The sequence below is a fragment of the Chroicocephalus ridibundus genome, chromosome 6, assembly GCF_963924245.1.
Source record: "Chroicocephalus ridibundus chromosome 6, bChrRid1.1, whole genome shotgun sequence".
Lineage (NCBI taxonomy): Eukaryota > Metazoa > Chordata > Aves > Charadriiformes > Laridae > Chroicocephalus > Chroicocephalus ridibundus.
The window spans coordinates 26,577,998-26,602,723 of NC_086289.1; the positions used below are offsets into that span (position 1 = coordinate 26,577,998).

General features: G+C 38.3%; 1 protein-coding gene across 4 annotated transcripts in view; it reads right to left on the minus strand.

Annotated features, from left to right (window-relative positions):
* DLG5 (discs large MAGUK scaffold protein 5) overlaps positions 1-24,726 on the minus strand; it is a 113,152-nt gene that overhangs the window by 53,644 nt on the left and 34,782 nt on the right. For all 4 annotated transcript variants that reach the window (XM_063338000.1, XM_063338001.1, XM_063338002.1 and 1 more), the window contains exons 2-3: positions 17,334-17,402; positions 5,134-5,299 (exon numbers count right to left, since the gene is read on the minus strand). In XM_063338000.1, coding sequence (XP_063194070.1) covers positions 5,134-5,299; positions 17,334-17,402 — 235 coding nt within the window. The remainder of the gene's footprint in view (positions 1-5,133; positions 5,300-17,333; positions 17,403-24,726) is intronic.

A 24,726-nucleotide genomic window follows, 5' to 3' on the forward strand; every position in this document is an offset into this window, starting at 1 on the left:
TTAAGATGCAACCACAAATAAAAATTCACTGACTTTAACCTGTATTAGTTTTGTACAGAGATGTAACAACTACTAATGAGATAATTCTGTCTAACACTAACACAGCCAAAAATAGTCCTGAGTGAGCAGGAACCTCCCTTCCCAGCAGCCGTATTATCACACAGCAGAACTGTCACTTGATACAAGAACAAGTCACTGACAGTACGCTTGGCTTTCCTGTGCTACTGTGTCCAAAGAAAAAGCCCAGAGCTGCAGGGAGAGCGGGGCCGAAAAGAAGATGCCAAAGCCAAGCGGGGGCTGCACGGAGACCTGGGCCAGGGAAAACTTCTCATCTAGGCAGCGGCTGGAGGACCTTGTCTACAGCTCCGTAGGAAAACCAGCACTGAGGCTGAGAGAAAGAATTTCAACAGGACACCAAAGGCATGCATCTGTGTCAGCAGAATTTGACCACTTTGACTAATCGAGCATTGAACTTAACTAATTTGACCAAGTCATTCTGCTGAATTACATATCTGATTGAGTGTTACCATGTTCTTTTAAACTACTATAAATGAATGAGAAAACACGTCAGGATCTATCTCACATTTCCATAAGACAACCCAAATTCTGTTCAAATAATTATTAAGAATATCCAAGACAATATAGTCTCCAAAAAGCAATTTTCAGTAAGCTGAATAAAGTGAAAGCCAAAGTCAATCAAAAGAAAATTTCAGGCTGAATTTTGTTTTTTGGTATATCTGGATCACTAGGAGGAGAAATTTTCTAGAATAATCTACCTTGTCAAACAATTGACCAACACAGATTATGTCTGGAATGTGTGGTCACTGCACGTGATACCTTTATTTATTAGAAAAATCAACAAATCATGCTAGAAGCTAAATTAGCAGGATTATGCCTTCTTGTTCTGAAGCACTAAGCTTCTAAAAGAGTCTCTACATTGAGCCGTTCCTCCTCTACACAGTCACAAAATTTTTGCACCACTGAGTTTTCTAGCTTCAAAATGAAGTTTCTGACAGCTGTCCCTGTGTCATCTCCTGGGTCTCTTATAACTCCACAGGCAATGAAAAAAAAAACCCAGAGACAAAAAGAAAACAATTGCTTTCTATTTAGACTCCATTTATTCTCATATCAGATTTGCCCCATTGCTGCACAGAACAGCCACCCTCCCTCCCTCCCACCTCACTCTCTCCCAAACAGCTTCGCTGGAAGCGCAGCCTGAAAAGCCATCAGAATCCTCTTTGCTCCATACAAAAACAGCAACGCAGATTCTGGAACTGAAGCGCAGCTGGCAATTGAATCGAAATGAAAATGGTTTCACACTGCTGCAGTGGTGAGAGTTTTAAAAAAAAAAAAAAAGAAAAGGCAGCCACATCTGACTCACAGACTTTTAGGGAACGTGTGTATGACACGAAGGTGCTTTTTAGTAACCCAGTTGCATCTGGGTTGCTGAGTAGGAAAGCCTTCAATTGTAATTCCTCTTTTTCTCCTTTCTCCAGAGAAGTGCTCCTGGGGAAAACAAAACCATAAACCCCTTCCTTGACTGGCAGACTTTAGTAACAATTAAAAGCCAAATTCATATAAGTAACAAAATATTCAAGTCACATCTACAGGGATGTTTTTTAGGTTTGTTTTTTAAATTCACTGTTTAGGGGTGCCAAAAGCAGTAGTAAGTATGTTATTCATACAATGCTAGAGACATATTATTGCAACTACTGCAGCGTTATTCTTTTAAAATACAACTCTAGTTAGCGTAAGTACAACTCAAATTGAAATGTTCACACCCTTGACAGAATCACTAAAAACCCAAGTATTGATTTAAATTAGACTTTAGGGTGAAATTATTGAAAGTAGACACCATCTGTCCACCACAGTTATTAAAATGACAACGTTAATTGAAGCACAGTTTAACTCTCAGTTGAAGCATTACACTTACTGAGACCCATTAACACATGTTCATATTAAGCTTGTAAACATAAATTCGTATTTCTGCAAAATATTTCAGTGTATGAATTTTTACTAAAGGATAACTATTAGATCAGTCTCAAAGCTATGGTGAGAATTTGTTCTGTAAGTCTAACATCAATCACATGTATTTCATATATTGCTGAAGTAACACTAGCATTATTCAAGAAAAAAAACCAACCAACCTATTAACAAATGGATATCATGTAGGTTAACTACAGAAGTTAGCCTTCCTACACTATGAGGAAGGAACAACAATGCCACCAGTATCATCCCGCATTCTAGCTCATCCACATGAAATAAAAACCACCAGGACAGCCAAGGCCATATGTTCCGCAGTGCTGTTCCAAGGGTTTGTGTCTCAGCAAGAAAAACAGGGATATGCACAGGAGGAATATTGGTCAGAAGTCAAAAATCAAAACGCAGTCCATTCAAATGCGTGTAGTGGCTGGCTCTTGTTTAAGTAAGACCACCACAGTTTTATGCTAAAATGCCTCACAAAATACAGAAAAGTCGATTTCAGTAAAGGAGAGGTGTCAGTTACTCTTTTGGAAGCATTGGTTCAAACGTTAACAAAATTTAAAATGCTAGCGTCAGAGGTCCAACTGTTTTTCTGATATTCATATAACAACTCTAAAACTCCTTTGTATTCCCGTGGAATTACCCTGAGCATAAATCAAGGCACAGTGAGACTGACATTTACGTGTATCTGATGCTGACATAAAAGCTAATGCCAACGGCAGATCCAATTTTGCGGGCAAAGCCTACCCAACAACTTGAAAATGTTTTCATTTCTATTGCAGAGTTCCAGCACTACCAACATCAATTACAGATTACACATCAAACCGTCTCTTCTCAAAGGTGGTTTTCAGGGGGTTTATTGTATTGCAGTTCTCTCCTACTTATACGTGAGCAGTAAGAATAGCAAGTGTGAGTCTACAAAGTGCACCTTGAGCACACTAAATTATTTGGTCAAATCTCAATCACCACAACACGTGCCCACATACAGTCACTGTCAAGTGACACAAGCGCAGCATGAGCAATCCTACTCCTGTCCAGCAGGATGACACATGTTTATCTGATTCAGCACATCGCAATCCACTCCTGTGCCTCCTCTTCCACTGCTCTCCACTTAGTCAACGCTTGCTTTGGAAACCAGCTCTGGGTTTTGCAGCTGCCAGCCTTCCCGGCCAGCGCAGCCCAGCCTACACCAGTGTGTTGTGAGCTGCAACTGTTTTGAAGCACGCCAGCGTGACCTGTCAAGATTTGCCTCTGCACCACCTGCGTTAGGTACAGCCATGGTTAAAGTGGCATACGCAGCCAGGAAAGCAAATGCCCTTGTTGGCTCGTAGAAGTCACCATCTAAATAATGATCTTTCAGCTTTCACCATTCAGCATAACAGTTTGCAGTCTCTGTGCTTTGACTCCTGGAAGTCTGAAGATTAGTTTTATATGAGGAAAGAATGCAAAACAAAGTAAAGAAAAAAAAAAAAAGGCACAACAAACCACCAGCAAGCTTTCAGAAACCATAGATATGGATGAGAGGAGGAGTAGTTGCTTTTATACCGAAGGAAAAAAATGTCAACTAATGATCTTTATTCGTTTCCCACTCTTCAAATATTTAATTGTTTGGAAGGCAGCATCCTCCATCTAAAATACACTGTCCAAGCACTGCCCAGATGCAATGTTTATTTTGATAAGTTGTTCTTTAAGCTGTAAACTTTTATATTTTCCACAATAGACAAACCCTACACTGCCAGCAGCAGATTGATTTAACAATTAAAGAGCAGAAACTAGGGCAGTCTATAGGACAGCTCATCAGAACTTTATTAATAGCATCCTGGATTATGGAGGGCATAAAAACTATAAAATCCTCAATGCCTAAGCTCTAGTGACTTCAAATAAGAAATCCCTCTGTATAAATAAGTAACTGGAAGCTGTGCAAAAGATACTGACATTTGACAACCTCTTTGTCTCCTGTCCCCACATCACTTGGAGGCCCTTAGATAGAACACAATTCTCTTAAAGTAGCCCTCAGAACTCATGATGGGAGGAAGGGGGCATTAAGATCGGCAGCTAAGAAGTAAACAAAATGCCCAGATTCTCTCAATTCCAGTTCACCATTTCAAATCTTGACCTTATCTCATAAGGACAAAAAGTTTAAAAAAAAACACCTGACCATGTACAGGTAGAGCTGACGAAATAACACATACAAGCAACAAATAAAACATTAAAGTTCGTAAAAGCTATGCATCATGACAACACCTCCCAGAAAATCCGTTCTTTGCTCTTATTTCAGATTCAGTGACAGACTATTTTTTTCAAGGTTCAAAAAATTTCTCTTCCCCGTGCTTACTGCAGGCAAAAAGTACCAGCTCAGTGTGCCCAAAGTCACATTTACAAACATTAGCAGATCTGTAACCCTCTAAAATAAACCAGTTCTGTTTCCTACCCAATAAAACCCTTATCTACAACTAACTCATATGCTCCCTGAGTACTATCTTCCTCATAACTTATCAACCCTCATATTAGAATGAGCTGCATAAGGCTGCTGGCCATTAACTGACTTTGAACACATGTTGTTTTAATTTGGCAGCACCCACAACTTCTCGGCAGAGGAAAGTTCCTTACTCTCAACATGTTAATGCTACACAGTCCCTCAATATATTTATACCAGAAAATGTATCTCCTAAAAAACACTTACTCCCCTCAACAGAAGTCCAAATGTCTCCCCCCTTGCAGAAGCACAGGAATAGCTATTTTTTTTCCCTCTCCTCATTTCTGTCCTCCAGCCAAGTACTCAGAGCTATTTCCCTTTTTTCTCTCTTGCTTTCAAAACAGCAAATGTTTCAGCCACTGTTCTTTCCCTGCTCGCAACATAACCCAGGAAACCTCAACAACTTGTTTGCTTTCTTCTCTCAACATAGAGATGAGCCTTACTCCCCTCATTCCCACAGCAAAATTGCTGGAGAAAGCAGGAATAGGCATTCAACAGGCAGCTCCAAAACCCGGATGCTACACATACACCACCACCAGGGTGCAGGTAGGTTACAAGCAACATATATATACACCATTGCAATATCCTTGCTGCTTTACGGGCAAGTGGGAATCAACACACTTGAAAACACTACTGAGGACTAAACTAAAATGTTACATTTCCTTTATTTTCACCTGCAGTCATCAAAAGTCGATCCAGGAGATGAAAGTGCAAGTCGCTTGCGCAGCTCATCCCTCTCACGAGTTACTTGACGGAGCTGATATAATATCGTCTCCAGCTTCTCACTCATCTGTCTCGTATCTATCACAGGTGGTGGAGATGATGCTTTACCAGTCGTACCTGACCAAGGAATAAATAATCGGCAGTCAGAGAACTCCTCAAAAGAACAACACAACTTCACTACAAAAGTTAACACTAGTTCAAAAAATCCTATATTTTTGGTTGCAGAATCCTGTTCAAAAATGAAACTAGTCATGGAAGTTTTCATCAGTGAGTTGACCCAAGAATAACTCCAATTCAGTCAGACCCCACGCTAGCCGAAAGGCCCTATCTGTGTTGCAAGTTAAGTTTGCATGAGTAGGTCCCTTGTTTTCTCACAAACTTACAAGTTGCCAAAAGGCAAGGCGAGTTTGCAGTCACAATTGTAAAGACCTCAGAAACTACCATAGTGACAGAGGCCATAGGTACAGAGTTATCTCCAATGAAGAACCATGTTCTTGCTTCCAAAAGAAAGTAAATTCCACCCACATCTACTCACCCCAGCGACAGCAGAGAAACTGTTACAGCACAGGGGCTCCTTTCCTGTTCCTTTATCTAGCAGTACAGACATATTATTCTACTATATTCTGCCAACATTTATTTTTAATGCAATTCTATGCTTTCACATGTCGTAGTTTATCAGTCCAGTATGCAAAGTTAAAGATTTGACTTGCCAACAAATCATGAGAAACGAGCTTCATTTTTAACAACTTTGGCTAAAACGAGCACATTACAATCACTGCAACTGGACTAACACATCAAATTTCCTCTAAGGGGCAGTCACACATTAAAGAGTTTCGTGGGATCTTTTAATTCTTACCTTTCTTAATATCAGAGATGAACAATGATGCCTACTGTCTTCTCAGAGAGCTACACCAACACAAAGAGGTCTTCTTCCACATGAGAGATGAGAGTGTGGTGTGTTATGTTTCACAATATGCTGACAATTAAGTCAACTGTAATTATAGTTCTGCCCATTTTAATCCCAGGCACATAAGAGCAAACTCAAAGATACAGGTCACAGACGAGAAAGTTAAAGGCCTAAATGTAGACAGGAGATTACTATTTTCTACCCAAACTAGAAATTCTAGAAATAGTTTACATAATTATACACTTGAAACAAGTTGCTAACATAAGTAGCAACTTGTTAGGATGTACCTTTATTATGCCTCTTTTTAAAATGAAGAAACAAAAGACACAACAGTAAAATAATCAAGTAAAGTAATTTCACCTGATCAAATGCTAACGAGTTGCAAGGATTGGCTTATCTCTAAACCCAGTTCAGGAAAGGTACTGCAGAATGCAAAAACTCCCTTCAACTTTTAAGTAGAATTACCTGTGCCTTAAAGTTCCCACACAAAAGTAACGGCAGGGTCGGGGCTATCATACATACAGCATCTAGAATAATAGGATCCTTGTTCTCATTCCTTTCAGCTGTTACTGTAATTCTATAATGAGAATTTATGAGCACAGACTGTTCTTTTAATCTAACTATTGCATAATAATGTATGTAAATGCTCTCATAGCAAACTGAAGAAATAAAAAAATGCAGGAACTGCCTGCATTCTGTGGAAAGACACAAACTCACATCATTCAAAAGAATTCCCAATGGAGGCTGCATCTGGGCCTTCTCCTACTACTTTGTTTCACTCCTCCATCCAGATGGAGTCCCTTCATCCATAAGGACTAAGGATCTCGCCCTTTTAAAGTGCGGCCATCCTTTCTTTTTCTAAAAATAGAACCATTCTACATAATTTTTAATGAAGATTATACAGAAATTAATAATAAAACAAATGCACTACCCTAGGCTCACTATACAGGGAATAAACAGGGGAAAAAAAAAAAAACCAAGTGGACAGATAAAAAAAAGTCAGAATATGTATTCATTTGGAATAGTTTGGACACATCAGTGAGCATGGAATTTCACAAACAAATTAAAAGGTAAGGACAGACAAACCTAATTCAGGCACTGACAGGCTGCATGGTCTTGGGTAAATTCCGTGGCAGCCCTCTCACTTCAGCTGACACATCAGAATATGCGTAACGCTGAAAAAGTCCCCTTTCTCACCCTTACATGGGAGTTCAAACCTTATCTGTCATCCCAGGGCCGCTTGCGAGCAAAACTGATGAACAGGATGCAAGGGGCAGAATAGGAAGGAGGAGATAAATCAGGAAGGCTGGTGTGCTTTACAGGGAGGAAAGGGCATTGGCTTAACAATAGTCCATCACTAGTATCAGTGTTAACCCCAGCAGCAGTCCCATGGACAAAGTCCACTACACAAGTCCTACACAAGCCTGCAACGGCTGCTCTGGGAATCTAAAACATAGTAAAAGGAGGTAAAGAGTTATACCTAGTCTCCTCCACCTCTTCCTCCCCTAGCTTTGACAACATCCCAGTGACAATCCTCTTCAGGCGAGAACACTTGCGCACACAGTCCCAAAACTGTGCCAAGCAAGACAAGACTGCTTTAAATAAAGACAGGCAAATTAGCCTTAGGAAAGAAGCTTTCTCGACTAACGTGAAGCCATTCATCTTAGTACCAGACAAGGTTATTTTTCATTAACTTGTCACTTTTTACAAGTACATCAACAAATACTTTCATCTCAAATGCAATGATATTGTTGTCAACGCATAATGCCAGCCAAGAGATGTACACCTTTTAAGTGCTGTAACAACACAGATCACTAGAATCCAGATATTCCCCCTCTTACCCTTAAAAGAAATCCAAAGAGCTTATCTTTGCTTGATTTACTAACAACCTTACATTTTCAATAGTTGTACAAAAGGTCTCATAAATGTTAAATCAGATTTGCAGATGCTCAAAAAAAAAAAAAACCAAAAACAAACCAACTAAAAACTTCAGTAAACTCTGCTTTCATCAGAAAAATTCAATACTCTATTTCCTTTAAAGGGGCTTTTATAGCTGAATGCTAAAAGCATTTTATTGCATTTGACATTCTGATGCAGTAGAAGGAAAGTGACCTGTGCTTCCAGCTTTGTATTCTTTTTCCATCTGATTGCGTATTTTACGCAACAGTACTTCCTTTCTGTACTTTAACCAGTCAAACAGGTCTTAAAACGTACAAGCCTAAAGGCTGAATCTCCATTATCCAAATTATGCCACCTTTCAGTAACTCACCTGCTTTCTCAGACAACCCGGATTTGTGAAAATGTATTTAGTGCAAGATCTGCCAAGTGCAACTCACCTGTGTGCTTCGGGAAAGCCTCACGACTCATTTTTCACGTGAGCTGCACTTGGGCTGTGAGAACCCAAGCGTATGGAAGTCACTTCCCCGGCCAGCCCCCACCTAAGCGCCATCCGCCAAGGCCTGAAACAGTCTGGCAGCAGCGACTCGTCCTGTGAGCAAAACGTATTTTGCCCATAACACAGCACATGCATTAAGTAGCGGATGTGCATTGACTAAAGCAAGACATTGCAGGATTTCCATCATACGTTGTATAAAAGAAAAGCCTTAAAAACCAGAAGCTGGAGCTATTGTATCTTCCCTAATTATACTCCAAATGTTGCACTTCACGGAAAGATCTTTTATTATTGTACATACCAAATACCCTTGGTATTGTAGTACATACCAAATACAATTCTTGATGATTAATCATCACTGATTGAAGAGATAATACAGCCACACAGAAACCACTGCTCAGCTTCATATTTGGGGATGGGGTAGCACACTTTTTGGGGGGGAAAAAAAAAAAAAAAAAAAAAGAAAAAAAAGAGAGAGAGAGAACATTTTAAGAGAAATGGGGCTGGGAAACTTGTTAAACTGACCAAGATGTACCATAATGCCGAATCAATATAATGTTGAGGTGGGAAAATGAACCAAAGCATAAACAGCTACTTTTAAGAAATACCATTAACGTATTTTGAATTATAATAAACTCACTACTCTGAGAAATACACTTGTATGACAGGTTGAACTAAACACAATCTGTCACAAGCTAACAGAATGCCTGAATTCTACAACAATTTTTTAAAACTCGTCTTATAGATTTGTGCCAATTCTTGCTTGCAAACAAATAGCAGACTATTCATTGTTCAGTCAAGCCTTTTTCATTGCCTGCTTTCATAAAAAAAAATAAAATCAACAGGGCATTCAGAATATTATTTCTTTATGGCCTTGCAAATCATGACACAAAACGTTAAAAAAGACTTGCAAGATATATTGCAAAGCAAGATCAACAGGGTTTCTCCCCAAGCTCAGGAAGGGGTGGGGAGTAAAGACTTACGCCTGCTGTAGGAAAATGCATGCTAAAATATTTACTTTCTTTCAGTAATTTACGAGGACTAGAACAGGATTACATAGCAAAAGTTACCATTTAGATACATTTCTTCAGATATATCTTTTGAAGTGGTCTTGAAATAGCGGTGAGCACAGAACAGAATTGTACGTAGGTGAAATAAAGTGTTAGTAAAAACAAGCATCAGTACATTGAGGAAAGGAAACTAAAAGGTACAATAATGAACTGTGGACACAGTTCCATCTGACAGACAGAAAACCTAATAGGTTATGAAAGCAGTGAGGATCATGTAACATGCAAAGACAAAAGAATGGGTATTTGTTTTAATGCAGAACATAACAAGCTAAACAAAACCACCAGCATATAAAACAAACTTTCAAATTCAGTAAGTTTAAGACTTTAGAAAGAACTGAACAGTGGTTCTAGGAAGACCAATATTAAAGAAAATCTACAACCTAATACTCAAAAATAGCAAGGAGGTGGAAAAAGAGGCAGATGTGTCAATTCAAGGAGTCCTTGCAGAACTTTGCTGAGCTAAAACACAATAGAGAGTAAAATCTGTTACCATGACCAAGGAAAATACAACTGAAGCTTCTGGGTTTGAACGTTGAGGAGCTGCCTGAAGGGAAAGCTCAAACCCTACATGTGTCAGGCTAATAACCGCACACTGAAAGCGTAACCTACACAAAAGTGTCTGAGCCAAACCCAAGGGGGACAACGACTAGGGTCAACCACTGCACACCGACCAAGGGGATGAGACTCCACCAGCCTTCATTCCTTCCTTCACATCTCCTGCAGAGGAGTTGTGAGCATCATCTCACCATACTGATCTCCTGAACGTATAGACTGATACAGGGCCTCAGGGAGTAGTGAAAGACACTGTGCGTGGAGTCACGCTGTCTGCAGTGCAGGAGACGGGTACTCACACACACTATATTTCCACTGAAATCATTACAGACCAACCAAATCCTCAGAAATTCCTCCAGGGAGCTGCTAAATGTTAGGAAGATATTATAGCAAACAAAATACCATGAAGTGGTCAGCTATTCACCAGTGGTTCTCAAATCCTGTCTACACAGGACCCTTAACAGACTAAGAATTACCTCAAACTGAGTTGTTACAGGAAATGTTAAAAAAAAAAAAAAAAACAACAACAAAAAACACCCCAAAGCCAAACACAACCACAACCAATCAAACAAAAAACCCCAAACAAAAACCAAAAAACCCCAACCCTCCTCCTCCAAGACTGCATCAGTATACACCAGCAAAGTTGACTTTTTTTGTTGTTACTATTGCTTTTTTCAAAACAGGACGTCACATCCACTGACTAATTCTTGGGTACGTCTGAAATGACAGAAGTTGAGAGAACACTGTGCATGACTACATGTCAAACCATACCTGCCTGGAAATGGACACCATAGAAGTCAATGATAATACAATAACACTATTTAAAGTGCTTATTACTTAAGAGAAGATGGTTATTAACAAACATACTGAAAATTATGTAAAGATATTAAGGATCAATCCTAGAGACATCTAGATGATTCACGAACAGAGTAAAATAGAAGGAGAGTGAAGTTACTTTAAGTTTGTGGAAGAGGGTGTTTATTTCCTAAGTTAAAAGTCTTGTTTGCAGTAAACTAAACAAGTACTCTTCAGAGCAAAGGACAAGTAAATTACATAGGAAATAGACCTATAAGAGGTTGAATTCTATCATTGAGGCCAAATTTTACAGGAAAATGACTTCCTAATAGAGAGACTGATTGGCGAGGAGGTGGAACAAAGGCAATCACTGCAGTCCAGAAAAGGATTCTGATGTGGTGTACCGGTAGTGATTCCAGCACCTTTCCTCATTCATTTGTGGCCATTAAGCAGGTGTAAGACTATGACTTGTTCCTTTGTCAGTATGTGTTAACTCTTGAGGTACCTTTACCAAATATAAATTTTGTATTTGTGTCAGTAAAAAAAAAACTAAGAAAAGCAATGAGAGATCCCTATAGGCTGTTGGGAGGGGAAACATATAAATCACTTTTTCAGACAAAGAACAAGTGTTTATCTTTGACTGAAAGAGTATCATAAACCACACCTGCAACTGAACACTTCCTATGAATAGTAAAAACAATTACTTTGTTATATACGGCTGTAGAAAGCGTGAAGCCATAAACTGAAATCACAACAACATAAAGGGACAGTTGTCAAAACAGCCAACATAGAAACTGGGAATGAATACACATTGTTAGGAAGAAATTATCATCTGACGGGGGTGGGGGGGTGGGGAGGGTAATGTTTGCTTTGGAGTAAGAAGGCTTTCAGATTAAGTAATTTGAAATGCAATTAGTGAAAAACTATCTGTAAATAGCCTGTCAGGCTGATAAGCTAACAAAGCGTTAAGCAAGGAAATACTGTCAGTTGGACAAGCTTGGTGGCGTCAGACATATGACCACCTGATGGCTGGCAAGAAAAAGTCATACAGTTGTAGTGCCAACGGCGGTGGTTTTTACAGACTGATACGTAAATTCCCATAGGAAAAGGTAGTACAGTGATACGAACAGTGAAGAACAAGAAAAAACACTTATGACTAAAAAAGCAAAACCATTTGCATAGAACTGAACAGCTGGAACAATAATAGTCTGTTGAAAGTTAAAAGATAAAGGTGATAATATGCAATGTGGAATGAAGAGGGCACAAGATTGACAGCTGTAATCACAACAATGCAAAAAGATCTGTCTGTGGAAAAAAGGAAATCATACATGTGGAAAGAGGAAAGGCCTTTTCCATTCCCAAAATGCTCTCATTAAGATCTCAGTATATTTTCAAAGAATGGAAGAATACGTAATGCCTTTCCGTTAAAAAACTCATCGTGAAAAAGCATAACACAGGCTATCCTCATAGCTATAGCCTGACTGCTGCATGTGAGCTGCTGGTTTCTTTGAAACAATATTTCTTAAAAAAGAAAAAAAAAAAAATCTGTTCATTGAGGAGGGGAAGAAGTATCATATTTTTAAAGCACTAAAGGAGCAAAACCCCCATATTTTTAAAGCACTTTGAAGTTTTATTATGATACTAGGTTAAGTAAAAAAACAGCTCAATTCCAGAAACTATAATGCTGTCATAGCATCATATTGCTCAGGTCAGTAATGTGTTACTGGAGGCTGTAAAAGTAGTGTTGGATATCAAAAGTCTTGAAACATACCCTTTAAAGTCAATTCACAGAGGCTTTTTTAGGTGACATGGGCCAGAACAAGAACTTACCTGGCTATTTTAAAAATAAAGAAAGGAGCCTGATTTGGGAAGAAAAGAGCAAGGAAAGTAAAAAATAAAAAAGATGGAAACTGGAAGTAGAGTAGATAATCAAGAGATGCACAGAAACTTAGGACACTGTGTAACTATCTCCCATAGCAAACAAACCTGGTGGTTTCAGGCTGGAGTATTGTATAAGTAGGGTGATATTTGGCTGATAGTTTATCATCTACAGATAATCTTTCAGAACACTGGCCTTCCATCTTTCCTTACAGGTCCAGAAAATTATCTGCTGGGATACATAAAGAACATTTGGTACAGCCCCTCCCTGTTCAAGCAGGACCACTTAGAGCCAGTTGTCCAGGACTAGGTCATTGAAGTTCAATTCAGTGCTTGGTGAGCATTTGTCTTCAAAATTATAAATGTCAAAAGACTGAGTGCACTACACAAACTGGTGCTCGTTTTTTCATGAAGGTCTTTATTCTGTGTTCTTTTCCTCTCCGTTATCATGACCAGTCAAGTGGGAGACCAGCCAGTGACTGTCACGTATAGCTCTGTTACTGGTTTCTATCCAATTCCTAAGTGACACTGTTGTTCCGTGCTTGGCACACCAGGCACTGGATCTCCATAAATAATTATTCTGATGTCAGAAATGCAGGATTGTAGCTTCATTCAGAGAGTCTGCTGGGCACGGGGAGTGGGCAGATGAAGGATGCTTCTATTTACACACAAAAATCTTTGTGATTAGCCAAGAGCAAAGAGAAAGGAAATACAGAGAGACCATGACAATTTGATGAGGATTTGTTCCTTTGGGGGGAAGAAGGCAGGACTGAAGCACAATAGTGTGATGCAGGGATTACAAGAGTTTATATCATACCTCTTTTGGAAAATAACAGTGAATATTTGCCCTCAGTTACATCAAAACTACCTATTTGACATGCACAGCACGAACTTTATTAATACACAGGAAAGAAAAGGAGGGAAGCATAGGAGAAAAAAAGAAAATATTGCCAACTAAACCAATTTTAAATGGCGAGGAAAATACACAAGAAAAACCCGTAAAGAGCAATGATCTGTCACTCTGTACTTTTACTTACATACCCATACAAAAGAAAAAAGGCAGATACACCTATGGTCAAGGCAGATAAACCTATGAAGAGAAGCTTCTTCCCCAAAGCTGCTACCTTGCTGCTACACGGGTGGGAAAACTGGCTTCCACTCAACTGCTTATTCTACCACACGCACATGAGGATGGCAGTTCATTCTTGCTGCATCCCTCAAACACCCCTCAAGCCCATCTAGGCAGGGAAAATGAAATAAAGCTTGGATGACAACACAGTATTCGGGATAGACTAGCCCTAAACTCTTCTCTGAGTCACATACAAGTTACATCACTCCTTGCTCTCTTCTTATATTATGACTGTGACATTACTGAAGACCAAGAGAACCCCATTGTATCCATTTGTTCCCCATACAGAAGCTGTTCCGTAACTGTTCATCCATGCTGCTGCTCTCCGTGCTTGCTGCCCTCTTCTATTTCAAGGGAGAATCAGAACTGCAAATTTATCCAAGACTCAGGTACACCATGGGTTTATACAGCGATAAAATTACGTTCTCTTATCTTTCCCTCTTCCTTTCCAAACCCTAAACACCATGTTCAATTTATTTGACCAAGAATAAGTCCATGTTTTCTTAGAACTACCTTTTAAGAACAGTCATCTAAGTGCTATTTAAGCTTAGTTCTTAGATCAGGGTCTCTTTCTGGAAAATAAGCCATATATAAAAAAGATTATATAAGATTATATAAGACAAAGAATTATCTCAATTTCACAACATCCTGGCTTATGTGGAAGTGTCTCAGAAAAAAAAAAAAAGATCATCTAATTAAGAATGCTGTCAGCAGAAACCACCTCTAACAATAGCTAGGTGATTAAGGTTGGGAAGAAAAGATGAAGCACATGGACATACTGTTCTCTAGTTACTTTTATGAACTATGGAGTCCAAGGACTACAAATGAAAGATTGTATTATCTCTCCTAATTAGAGGATGCTAAGATTCACTCTCTGCTTCTTTACCTGGGCTTCCTAGTGGCCCAAATACCTTTCTCATTTGTTCTGAAAGGTCAAATGTGTAAACGTGTTTCTGAGCTGCTTGACAAAAAAAAGCAAGGCAGACCAGAAATAAAAATTTGTTAAATAATAATGAAAACCAGCGTTTTGAACTCAGGAATAATAAAATAGATTCCTTTTCTGCCCCATGAGGAAGGCACATGTGAGTGGGGAAATTAAAACACTGCTTTACATGCATGTGTGTATACATATAACTATCAAACTGAACATATTCCAAAGTTTATATTGTCTCCAAACCATGAGCTGTTTACCTTTTTTCACCGATGCATTCATTTCACAGACAAAACTTGTAATTTCCACCACACAGAACTACCCGTGTAAAAACGTATTCCAGGGAGATGAGGGGCAGGGGGGGAAGATGTATGTAAAATTCCTGAAACACTATAGCAACTCAGTATTTGTTGGGATTCCATTCAAAGAAGTCATATGAAGCCTTTGGGGAGCTGGCATGCAAACAGTTTCAGTTATGATGGTTTGTCATTCAACAAATCAGTCAGTATTAAAATAATCTGACTGCAGCTTTGAAGTGGCTTGCAAACATGTCTATTAGAATATGTTGGTTATTAAGCAAAGAAATTTTGCTATTGATATTACATCACATTAAAAATATTATCCTTTGCATAACAAGATGTGAGGATTGGCAAAAAAATGATACTCATGAATAACAAGTCTATGACCAGACTATAAAACAACCATGACAGCTTAAAACAAAGAATTCCCCTAGCTGTTAATGTACTAAATATTAAACACCTAACTCACTTGAATCATTTGAATAATACAAAACTATGGAGAATACCAGAACACAACTTCTGTTTAATAGTGGGTCACTTAATTTTTAGGTTATTAATAACTTTGATCACTGCATACACCAAAGGCATAAAACACTCCTAAGGACAGCCCTTTAGGTAAAATACACAAATCAGGATTCAGCATTAATTTCAATGTTTTGAAACGTGAACAAAAGACAGTACAGAAAGAATTCAGTTCTGACTCACATATAGGAATAATGGATGTCTCAGAAGTAACATGCCAAATTCTAAATAAGTGCTCAGGAACAGGAATCACATAAGGTACTATGCCACAGAAAATTAATAAAATGGAAAATAGAGGCAAAACATCTGTATCTGGCAATTGGTCACTGTTAAAGCAGAAGTTCTCTTTGTGATGGCAAACACTAGCTGTTCATCTACCTACCCTTACTTCCAAAATTATAAAAGGTCAGGTACAAAGAACCGAGGATGTGCATTCACAAAGTTACAAAAATTAAAAAAAAAAAAAAAAGCTTTAAGTGTACCTTTCCTTTTTAAAATCAGGAAGACAAGACTAGAAAGGATCAGCTATATCTTCTATTTCAGGCACCAGTTCATCCAATTATTCCACAAACTTACTGAATTTCACCTTAGAATAAATTACTTTTTTTTTTTTTTTTTTTTTTTTTTTTTTTTGAGTCTGGTTGTTCGAAAAATTTATAAGCTTTTTTCTTCCTATTCCCGGCCCTAATTTACTCATAGCAAATCAAATCATACCCTTCCTTCAGGTAATAGAATACAAGTGTGATCTTGATAAAAATCAACCTAACGTGTCACAGCTTCCCGTATTTTCAGCAAATAGATAAGTCAACCCTAAAATCTTGTTCATGCATGCTGGAGTTAAAAGTTCAACTCAATGACGGCAACAGATGTCTACCCACATCCTTAAACAGACAACTGCCTTGCCTGCTGGTGTCAGGGAAGTCTACAGATGCCTGACACAACACTGGAACTTTAAATATGCAAGAGCCTGCATTCCCTACCCAAGGCAAGTGACTTTTACATAGATTTCACAATAAAAAGTATTTGTGTAATTAAAGAAGAGGCAAACTAACAGCTAATACAGCTATTCCAAGATCATCTTCTTGTTAGGGGTCTTTTGTCCACATTTCTTTCTCCTCTAGTTAGGCTGGTATTTAATATTTTGTCTTTCACAATGACATTTAAAACCAAGAAAATGAAGCAATTCATTGCATGCAGGGGAAAAAAGGGTTAAAGCTTGCAGCCACTTCCAAAAGTTTAAAAGGCTATGACCTTGGCTAATAATATTTTTAATTTCTATCATGCTTTTAACTCTGATTACAATTTTCACATCTACATAAATATACACATACATGCATGCCTATATATATTTTTACAGGCACAGACTTCTAAAAGCCTAACTTTGCCATTTTTACATCATTTTACTAAGTAACTCAAAGCGCAGATACATCATTTAATGTATCCAAACATAACATTTTTACTGGCAACACCTGCATACAGCCATGAAAAGGCTTAACTTGCACTACACAAAATGGATATACTTTTTCCTGGTGAAGACGCGTGGTTACATCTTATAGCTCAGCTTCTTTGATTTTATGACCGGAATCCCTCTACCATTCCCAAAGGCAACCTTAAAAACTTTTCTCCCAGCTCCCAAAGAGACGCCCATCAAGTTTTTAGATTAATACTTTACTCACCAACGCTACTCAGAGAACTGCTGCTTTCAGAATCTGAAGGCATTATGGACAGCACGCTGTAAGTAGACCCTAAAATTAGAAAAATAAAGACAGTATTACTTTTTTTTTTTCTTTTCCTCTCCCCAAACCAAGTTAACCATTCATTTTCTTCATACTGTAGATGCCAAATATACTAAATTAGAGAGAAGGCACATCACTAATGCATAAAAATCTAATAGGAAAAGTATAATTTGTAAAGGAACATTGCGCTGTGCGCATAGTAGGGAATCAGTTTGGATGAAATGTTAAAAATGAGTTCAGCAAAATATCAAATTAACACAATGGTTATTCCAGATGCAGTGAAAATAGAGAGTTCCATCTCTACATTATGAAGACTATGAGCAATACCGTGACAACACTCAAAATCTATTTTGGTTTCTTATCATTTTACATATACCGGTTCCTATTTCATTGTGTAACTGATTTGTATTCTTATCCTCAAACTTTACTTCAGACTTAGAAATTTCATTTCATTGGGAAATACATTTTGCTTGCATCCATCTGCAACTTTCAGTATCTAACGTTAAAAGCAAGGACCTACAAAGCTATCTGCTGTTACTGATGACAGCAACAGCAAGTTCTTTCACTTATTAATAGATCAATAGACAGAGGTGCCTTTTATTTTAGTTATTTTTTGAAGTATGCTAGATTTTACTTAACAGAATAACTAGTAAAACAGGTCCTTCTTCAACACCTTACAAACTAAACAGCTCCACCATCCCTCAAAAACAGGATAAACACGCTGCAGTAAAGACAGGGAGCAATTATGTGCAAAACCGACTTGAAATCTGGTCCATTTTGAGCACTAGCCAGAATGCGAGACCTGTCTTCACAACAGCCAAGCTCAAAGACTGTTTCAATACTTTCAGGAGCTGCCTTTCCTATAGTCCTCCCTCTCATGTTGCAATATTTGTTTCTTCCAATCTCTTTGAAATTAAGAAATAAAAACTGAGAAGCAGCATGAGATTAAACGCATGGATCTACCTTTAAAATAGATTAAAGGACAGGCTGGAAACTAAAAAAGAAATCCTAGTTTTTGCTCCTCTGCTTCTTACTAGGGGAAAGACATGACATCTGTAACTACCACGGTGCTAGATGAAGGAAAGACAAGATGTGATAAAATAAGTTTACTAACAACAGAAGCAACAACAGCAAAGTGAATTTTAAAAAAGCAAAGACACTTAGGGCCTGATCTTCAGCTAGCAAAAGGGACATGGACCCCAGCTTTCACAGGGTGTGTTTATTTATCTTTACAGAGAATGAGGCTCCTATATCTGATAAAAGAAGTGATGTCTAGGCAAAAGCAAACTTAAACAAGTATTTGAATGTAAGAAAAACTCCCTCCAAGCAAACCCTCTGGTTTTATTAGCAGACACTGCAGAAACTAACTACCAGAAAAAGAACTGAATCTTGAAGTAGACCCTTTAACCTGAAAAATCCCTGTGAAAAATTATTCAAAATATATTGGTTACAGATAGTTCTAGTTGATTGTACGGGATGCAAGTTTTTTTGTTTTGTTCTGATTTTTGAATAAAACACGTGACAAGCACGACACCGACACACTGGCTTCAGAAAAAAAAATAATCTGATGCATATTTTTGCTTCCATCTCAAATATTTTCACCTAACAATTAAAGCTGTCTTCCTATTTCATTAAAGCTTATTAAAAGCAAAGTAATTTCTGCATTAATTAAAATCAACCTCTCTGCGTATTCTATACTAGTATGACTTGCAGTATTTCTTGTAGTCTGAACTAGAAGGATTAGAATCGTAAGGGAAGCTAAAAAAAGCAGATCAATATATTAAACAAAGTAGTACATCTTTATGACAGACAACATGTACCGAGACTGTATCAAAGCTGCGTGGGACTCAAGCACAATAAAATCTCTTGTGCCAGAAAGTGACACTTCATTGTACTCAGCAATTTAAGGCAAAATTGCCCAGTTCCTCTAAAAGATTATATAGGGGTCCCATACCTAAACAAACTTTTACTGATTGTTAGCTGCTTTTGCTTCCTTTTAGGAGTGCAGAAAAAGAAAAAAGACTCAAAATCTCATCATCTGAGCTGATCTTGCTTTTATTTATCTTCAAGAAGCACTGTTACTCTCTGTCTTCTTTTCTCATGTTAAAAGCCAGAGCCAGGACTTAAAACGAGTTAAGTTCTGCTTTCTGGAACAGACAGAAAAGTTTTGTGAAGCTGACTTCATCAATGGAGACATATGACTCTCCCTAGCGATGTTCTTAAAACATTGGCTCAGATTTGTAAATGCAAGATCCGGTATGCATGGCATGTTATCACAAGAAAGTGTACAATTGTGAAGAGGGGAGGAATCGTCTGACCCATTCATAATTCCTCACTTCTAACAAAAAAAAAAAAAGAAAAAAAAAAAAAACCCAACCACAAAAAACTAGTGGCATTTGTTTGGCTTCCCAGGCTGTTCGTGGGTATGTTTGGGTTTGGTTTGGTTTTTAAACTACACAGGATACTAATCCATTATCTGCAGCATGTGTTACCTGTCACGAGAAGCAGTATTAGTAAGCATCAGAAACAACAATCAGAGGACCCTACATAGCTTTCACAATACTAACATTCATCTGTATCCAATCTATCCAATTCAGGCTAGAGTAGCATCGTACTTGACGTATTCTGCTCGATCAAACTAGTCATACCTCAGTAGTACCTGAAAACGCTCCAAGACAGCATTTCCCCTCTCTATAGGACGCCTCCTCACATAAATGAAAACACTCAAAATCACCCCAGCAAGAACTCAGATACAAGCAAAAAAGGCAAGGAAAAAGGCACAAGCTACTTTCTATAATGAAAGGCACTAGAACACTCTGTTTATTCATGAGCTACACAAACATGATATTTTAAGAAATTTGTTGCAAAACCACCACCGCCCTTGCTAAGCAATTTTCCACTTTATTGCAAATTCTTAAGTCTTTCTGACTGTCCATCTTGTCAAATTACACAAAAAAATAACATCAGAACACAAAACCGAATAAGAAGCCACGACTACTTTTTCAGGTTAATGTTGAAAGTGCTTCACACCTAGGGGTTCACATGCATTTCGCCCTACTTTTCCAAATATTTCTTTCATATTTTACCGCTCGTATTCACCTTACATGCCAAAGTTCCCCAGTACAAAAAATTCCTAGATCTGATTTCAATTCACTGACTCATAACAATCGCTGACACATTCTTTAAGTTCAAACCTACAACTTGAAATGACAGTGTTCTGAGAAACACCGTAGATACTACTCACACTTAATTTAAAAAAAATAAAGAAGTGACCTGTCTTTTGCAGATACACATTTGTACAGAGAAGAACAAGAGCATAAGCATCCTGTCTTTGCATGGCAGACTTGCTTTTCGGGTATTTTGCTTTTGCTCGTCCAGATTAAGCTTTGGATCAGCTCCTGGCTGTATTAAATAGCTTTGGCAGAGCAGGGGGATTTAAAACTGCTACGGTATATACTTGAGAATCTTAAGAATCCCATTTCCTTCTAGTTTCAACAATTAGAGCAAGTCAAATTTCCTTAAGTTATTACTGTCATTATTAGTCAGATGACAAGAAGGCCACTTAAAAACTGCAAATTCAGGAAAGGAACTGGTTGCTTAACTGTGGAAGCCACCTCTGGGGACAGCAGAGGAACTGTGTTCTAGTTTGCCTCCATCTTTCACACAATGTCCACAAAGAAACAGTGACATAAGTTTTCCTTGTTAAGAAAGACAATGACAGTGGAGGAAAAAAAAAAAAAAAACAAACAACACCCCCCAAAAAAAAAAAAGTTATATGTCCTAACAAGACATGACCTGTCTAACCAAGCGATTTCCTCATCACCAATGCCAAATCTAGACTGATGGAATTAATAGCACAAAATTAAAACAGAACATTTCCCTCTTCTGTCTTTCCAACCTTTGAATTATGAGACACCACATAACACTGGGCATCCCCTGTACTTCAAGGAACGACTAAGACAGACAAGCTAATCTAAAAGGGAAGCCTCCAAAACAAGCTTCCACTTGGTACCTTCTGTGAGAAAGGAGAACAAATGATCAAGTAAAACTTCTTCCAGAACTAAATGCTAAATTATTGAATGACTTATAAGAAAAACACACTCTGTTCAGAGTTCATTACGTGGAGATACGCTGAATGTCAGGATTGCCATGGCTGTGTAGAACCTTCTCATTCTCCTCCATAGGCACACGTACACAGGCTCTGTTCATGGCTCTAAAGCACAGCGATGCAAAGGGACTGTAGTGGCAAAATAAGATACAGGGGCTCGGCTCTCCAAAATTCATTACACATATGCTTTCAATTCATTAATTTATTTTTCCCAAAATATGTATTTTACTCTCGGATATTTATAAAATTATAATTCAACTGAAAGAAAGCTATTTCATCTTGCAAAATTTGCTATCTTAACTAAATGACTGTGTAGGAATAAGAATAATTATTCCCTCAGATACACACCTGCAGCAGAGGGCCAAAGAGGCAGGTACAACGAACGTGTTTCGGTGTGTGAAGCACCAGGATTGATTTCAAGGAGCTTTAGGTGTTTCATCTCACAAGATGGAGAATGCTCTGGTCTTAGCTGCGCAGCTCTTGGCACATCACCCATCTTTAAGGATCGCATTAAGATCTGCAGTATGGCTGACTCCTAAATTAAGCTTGTTTCCTGACTAGGAACACTTAGGTCATTGTAGGACTGAGCCTAGAAGGAGTGCTTTGCCAGCACAAATTTCTTTTGCGACACCTCTGCTTTTAAGGATGACATTAAACAACTCTCCACGGTCCCCTGCTGTGAATTTCCGTTGTTAATTAAACTCTGCTCTTCCTCCCCGCTCCCTTCCCGGCACCACGACTGCCAGCTGATTCAACTTCTCGTCAGCAAATGATTTTTCTGATGGAGGTCCCTCGCATCGGACGGGAGGGCAGTGTGACAAACATTTGTTTATCCACATCTCCGCGCACCAAACCAAACGGACTTTGGCAGGACTCCTACTTGCTCGGGGGGAGCGAAAAAGTTTGATTAAAACTGGGAACGACCCAGATTACAACGATCCCATTGCGTTTACATGAAACAAAACTGCCCAAGGAGCTTCAGCTCACATGGATCTGCCATGCTCTCTCTCTGAGGCTATTCTTTTCTAGGCAGCCTGTGCAGCCAGGTTTGTCAGAAACCATAAGACACAGTCATTTCTTGCAAGTTGTGTGATGTACAGACGCTAAAGCCTGACCTCATGCAAAACCTTCAATTGGATATTTGCTTCCATCCATGCCATCTTCCTTTCAAATGCTTCAGTCATTTACTTTTAAGGATGAGTAACTCCAAGTAAAAAGGTACAAACTCAGCAGTAAAGGTAAAACAGTGGTAGAGGTCATATCAGCAAAAGCTTGCTGTCTCTTCCCCCATCTGCTTTTAAACATGGCTTTACTACTTATTCTGCACACCTACAGTCCCATAATACTGTGCTCTGCAGCATAAAATTCTCTTATTTTTAGAACACTGTGAAAACTAAATGAACATTAAATGGCTTTTTAAATAATCAAGCCACTAAAAATTTACAATTTTTATTTCCCACATGCCTCGGTCTACAACAGTTTCACAGAGACAGTGAGGGTCAAAAAGTTTATTTTCCTTTTAGAATGCAGAAAACATTTTACGACAACACATTTATGAAATATTGAGATATTAATATTAAAAGTGTGGGTTTGGAAAAGATAGATCCTCTAGTGTCTAAGCCATCTTTCAGTTCTAAGCAATTAAGAATAAACTCTTGTTAAGGACAGGACACTTCACACATGAACAAGGACTTTGGCACCTTTCTCTGAAATATTTGGGAAAAAAACGGCACTGGTGACAGAGTAACAGGTCAGGCGGATTCTGATTTAATATGACAATTTCTGTGTAGGTTTTGATTCCGAAATGTTAAGTAACCTGCCGGAGGCCAGACACATCAGTAAAGAAACCCTGAGTTCAGATGCTGAAGTTTCTATTTGTCAGTCATACAGTCAAGTACAGCATTTGTTCTTCAGCTGTTAAAAACACTAGACATAAATATCTATAAAATTCCTATTTTCTTAGTAACACCTGTTCAAAACACTACATAGTAGAATAAACTCACAGACAGATACTTCTAAACATGTGTTCCCAACTGTACCCTCTCTAGCAACATCTACGCTCCTTGCTATAGATATTTTTTTTCTTTAGCCAGGAAGCAACAAAGTGAGTTATACTGAAAAGAATTTACAACATATACTTAAGAGAAGTCTAAGTCACCGGACTATTGTTGTGCGTCTTACTACAACGTGAATTATGAACGGAAGCAGATGTTGGTGCCTTCAATAAAAAAAAAAAGCGGAAAAGTGGCAGTGAGAAAGATAAGAGAAAAGGACAAGAGACAAGAAACTGAGGTAGTTCATTTTTCTACATTGTCACTTTATCATTAGGATACACTTGCAGCTGTTTACATACTTTATTAGTGTTATTTGTTCTTGTTTACTGCATTCTGAGCAGAGTCAAATCATCCTCTTCACACAAAAAAGTACAGAAAAGATTAAAAATCTTTACAGATCTGAATTGATTCACAAAACGCACATGATGCCAGTGCTTCAGTTGACAGCATTCAAGCTGTTTTGCCACGGGCATGATACTCTAATAATGCCTTACAGAAGTGGGATGGAAGCAATTTTTATGAGCCAAATTACCATGCAGCTTTATTAGCAGGATAGCAGCTATTACCAACTGGTAATTGGAAGCAAAGAGGTAAAAAAAAAAATTTACGACTGCTTAAAAAATTAACAAAACCACACCCAAGTATATCAGGTCAGCTAGAAATAACGTCCCTCACTACTTTCCAGTCCTTCATTTCTTTCTTCGCCATTTATAAAATGACTAATTTAATCTCTTGCACTCTGTGAAACGCCATCAGAAGTGATTAAGTATATCTGCTGGACGAGCAGGACCAAAGATGCAATCATAATTGCTACTGCTATTACTTATTCAAAAAGTCCTGCAGCTATTCAGGTTCTGAACCAGAAACAACTGCTTTAACCTTTGTCTTCTTGCTTTTTGACTGGGATGGCTTTTAACTCTGCTTTAGTGAGTGCATTTTGTCCTGACAAGTCATTTGTCTCCAACACTCCATTTCAGCTGAGAACTGCAGCAGCAAATGACCGTGCCTTCCTCTTACAGCCCTGAATTTCCATTAGGTAGTGCAGTGAGACGGGCGATGATTTTTCAACAGTTATTTTAAGGCTAACAGCAACATACCTAGCTACCGTGAAAATATCAGCATGCAAACTTGTATTACTCAGATTTTGGCAGAAGAACAACTTTCAGTTTGT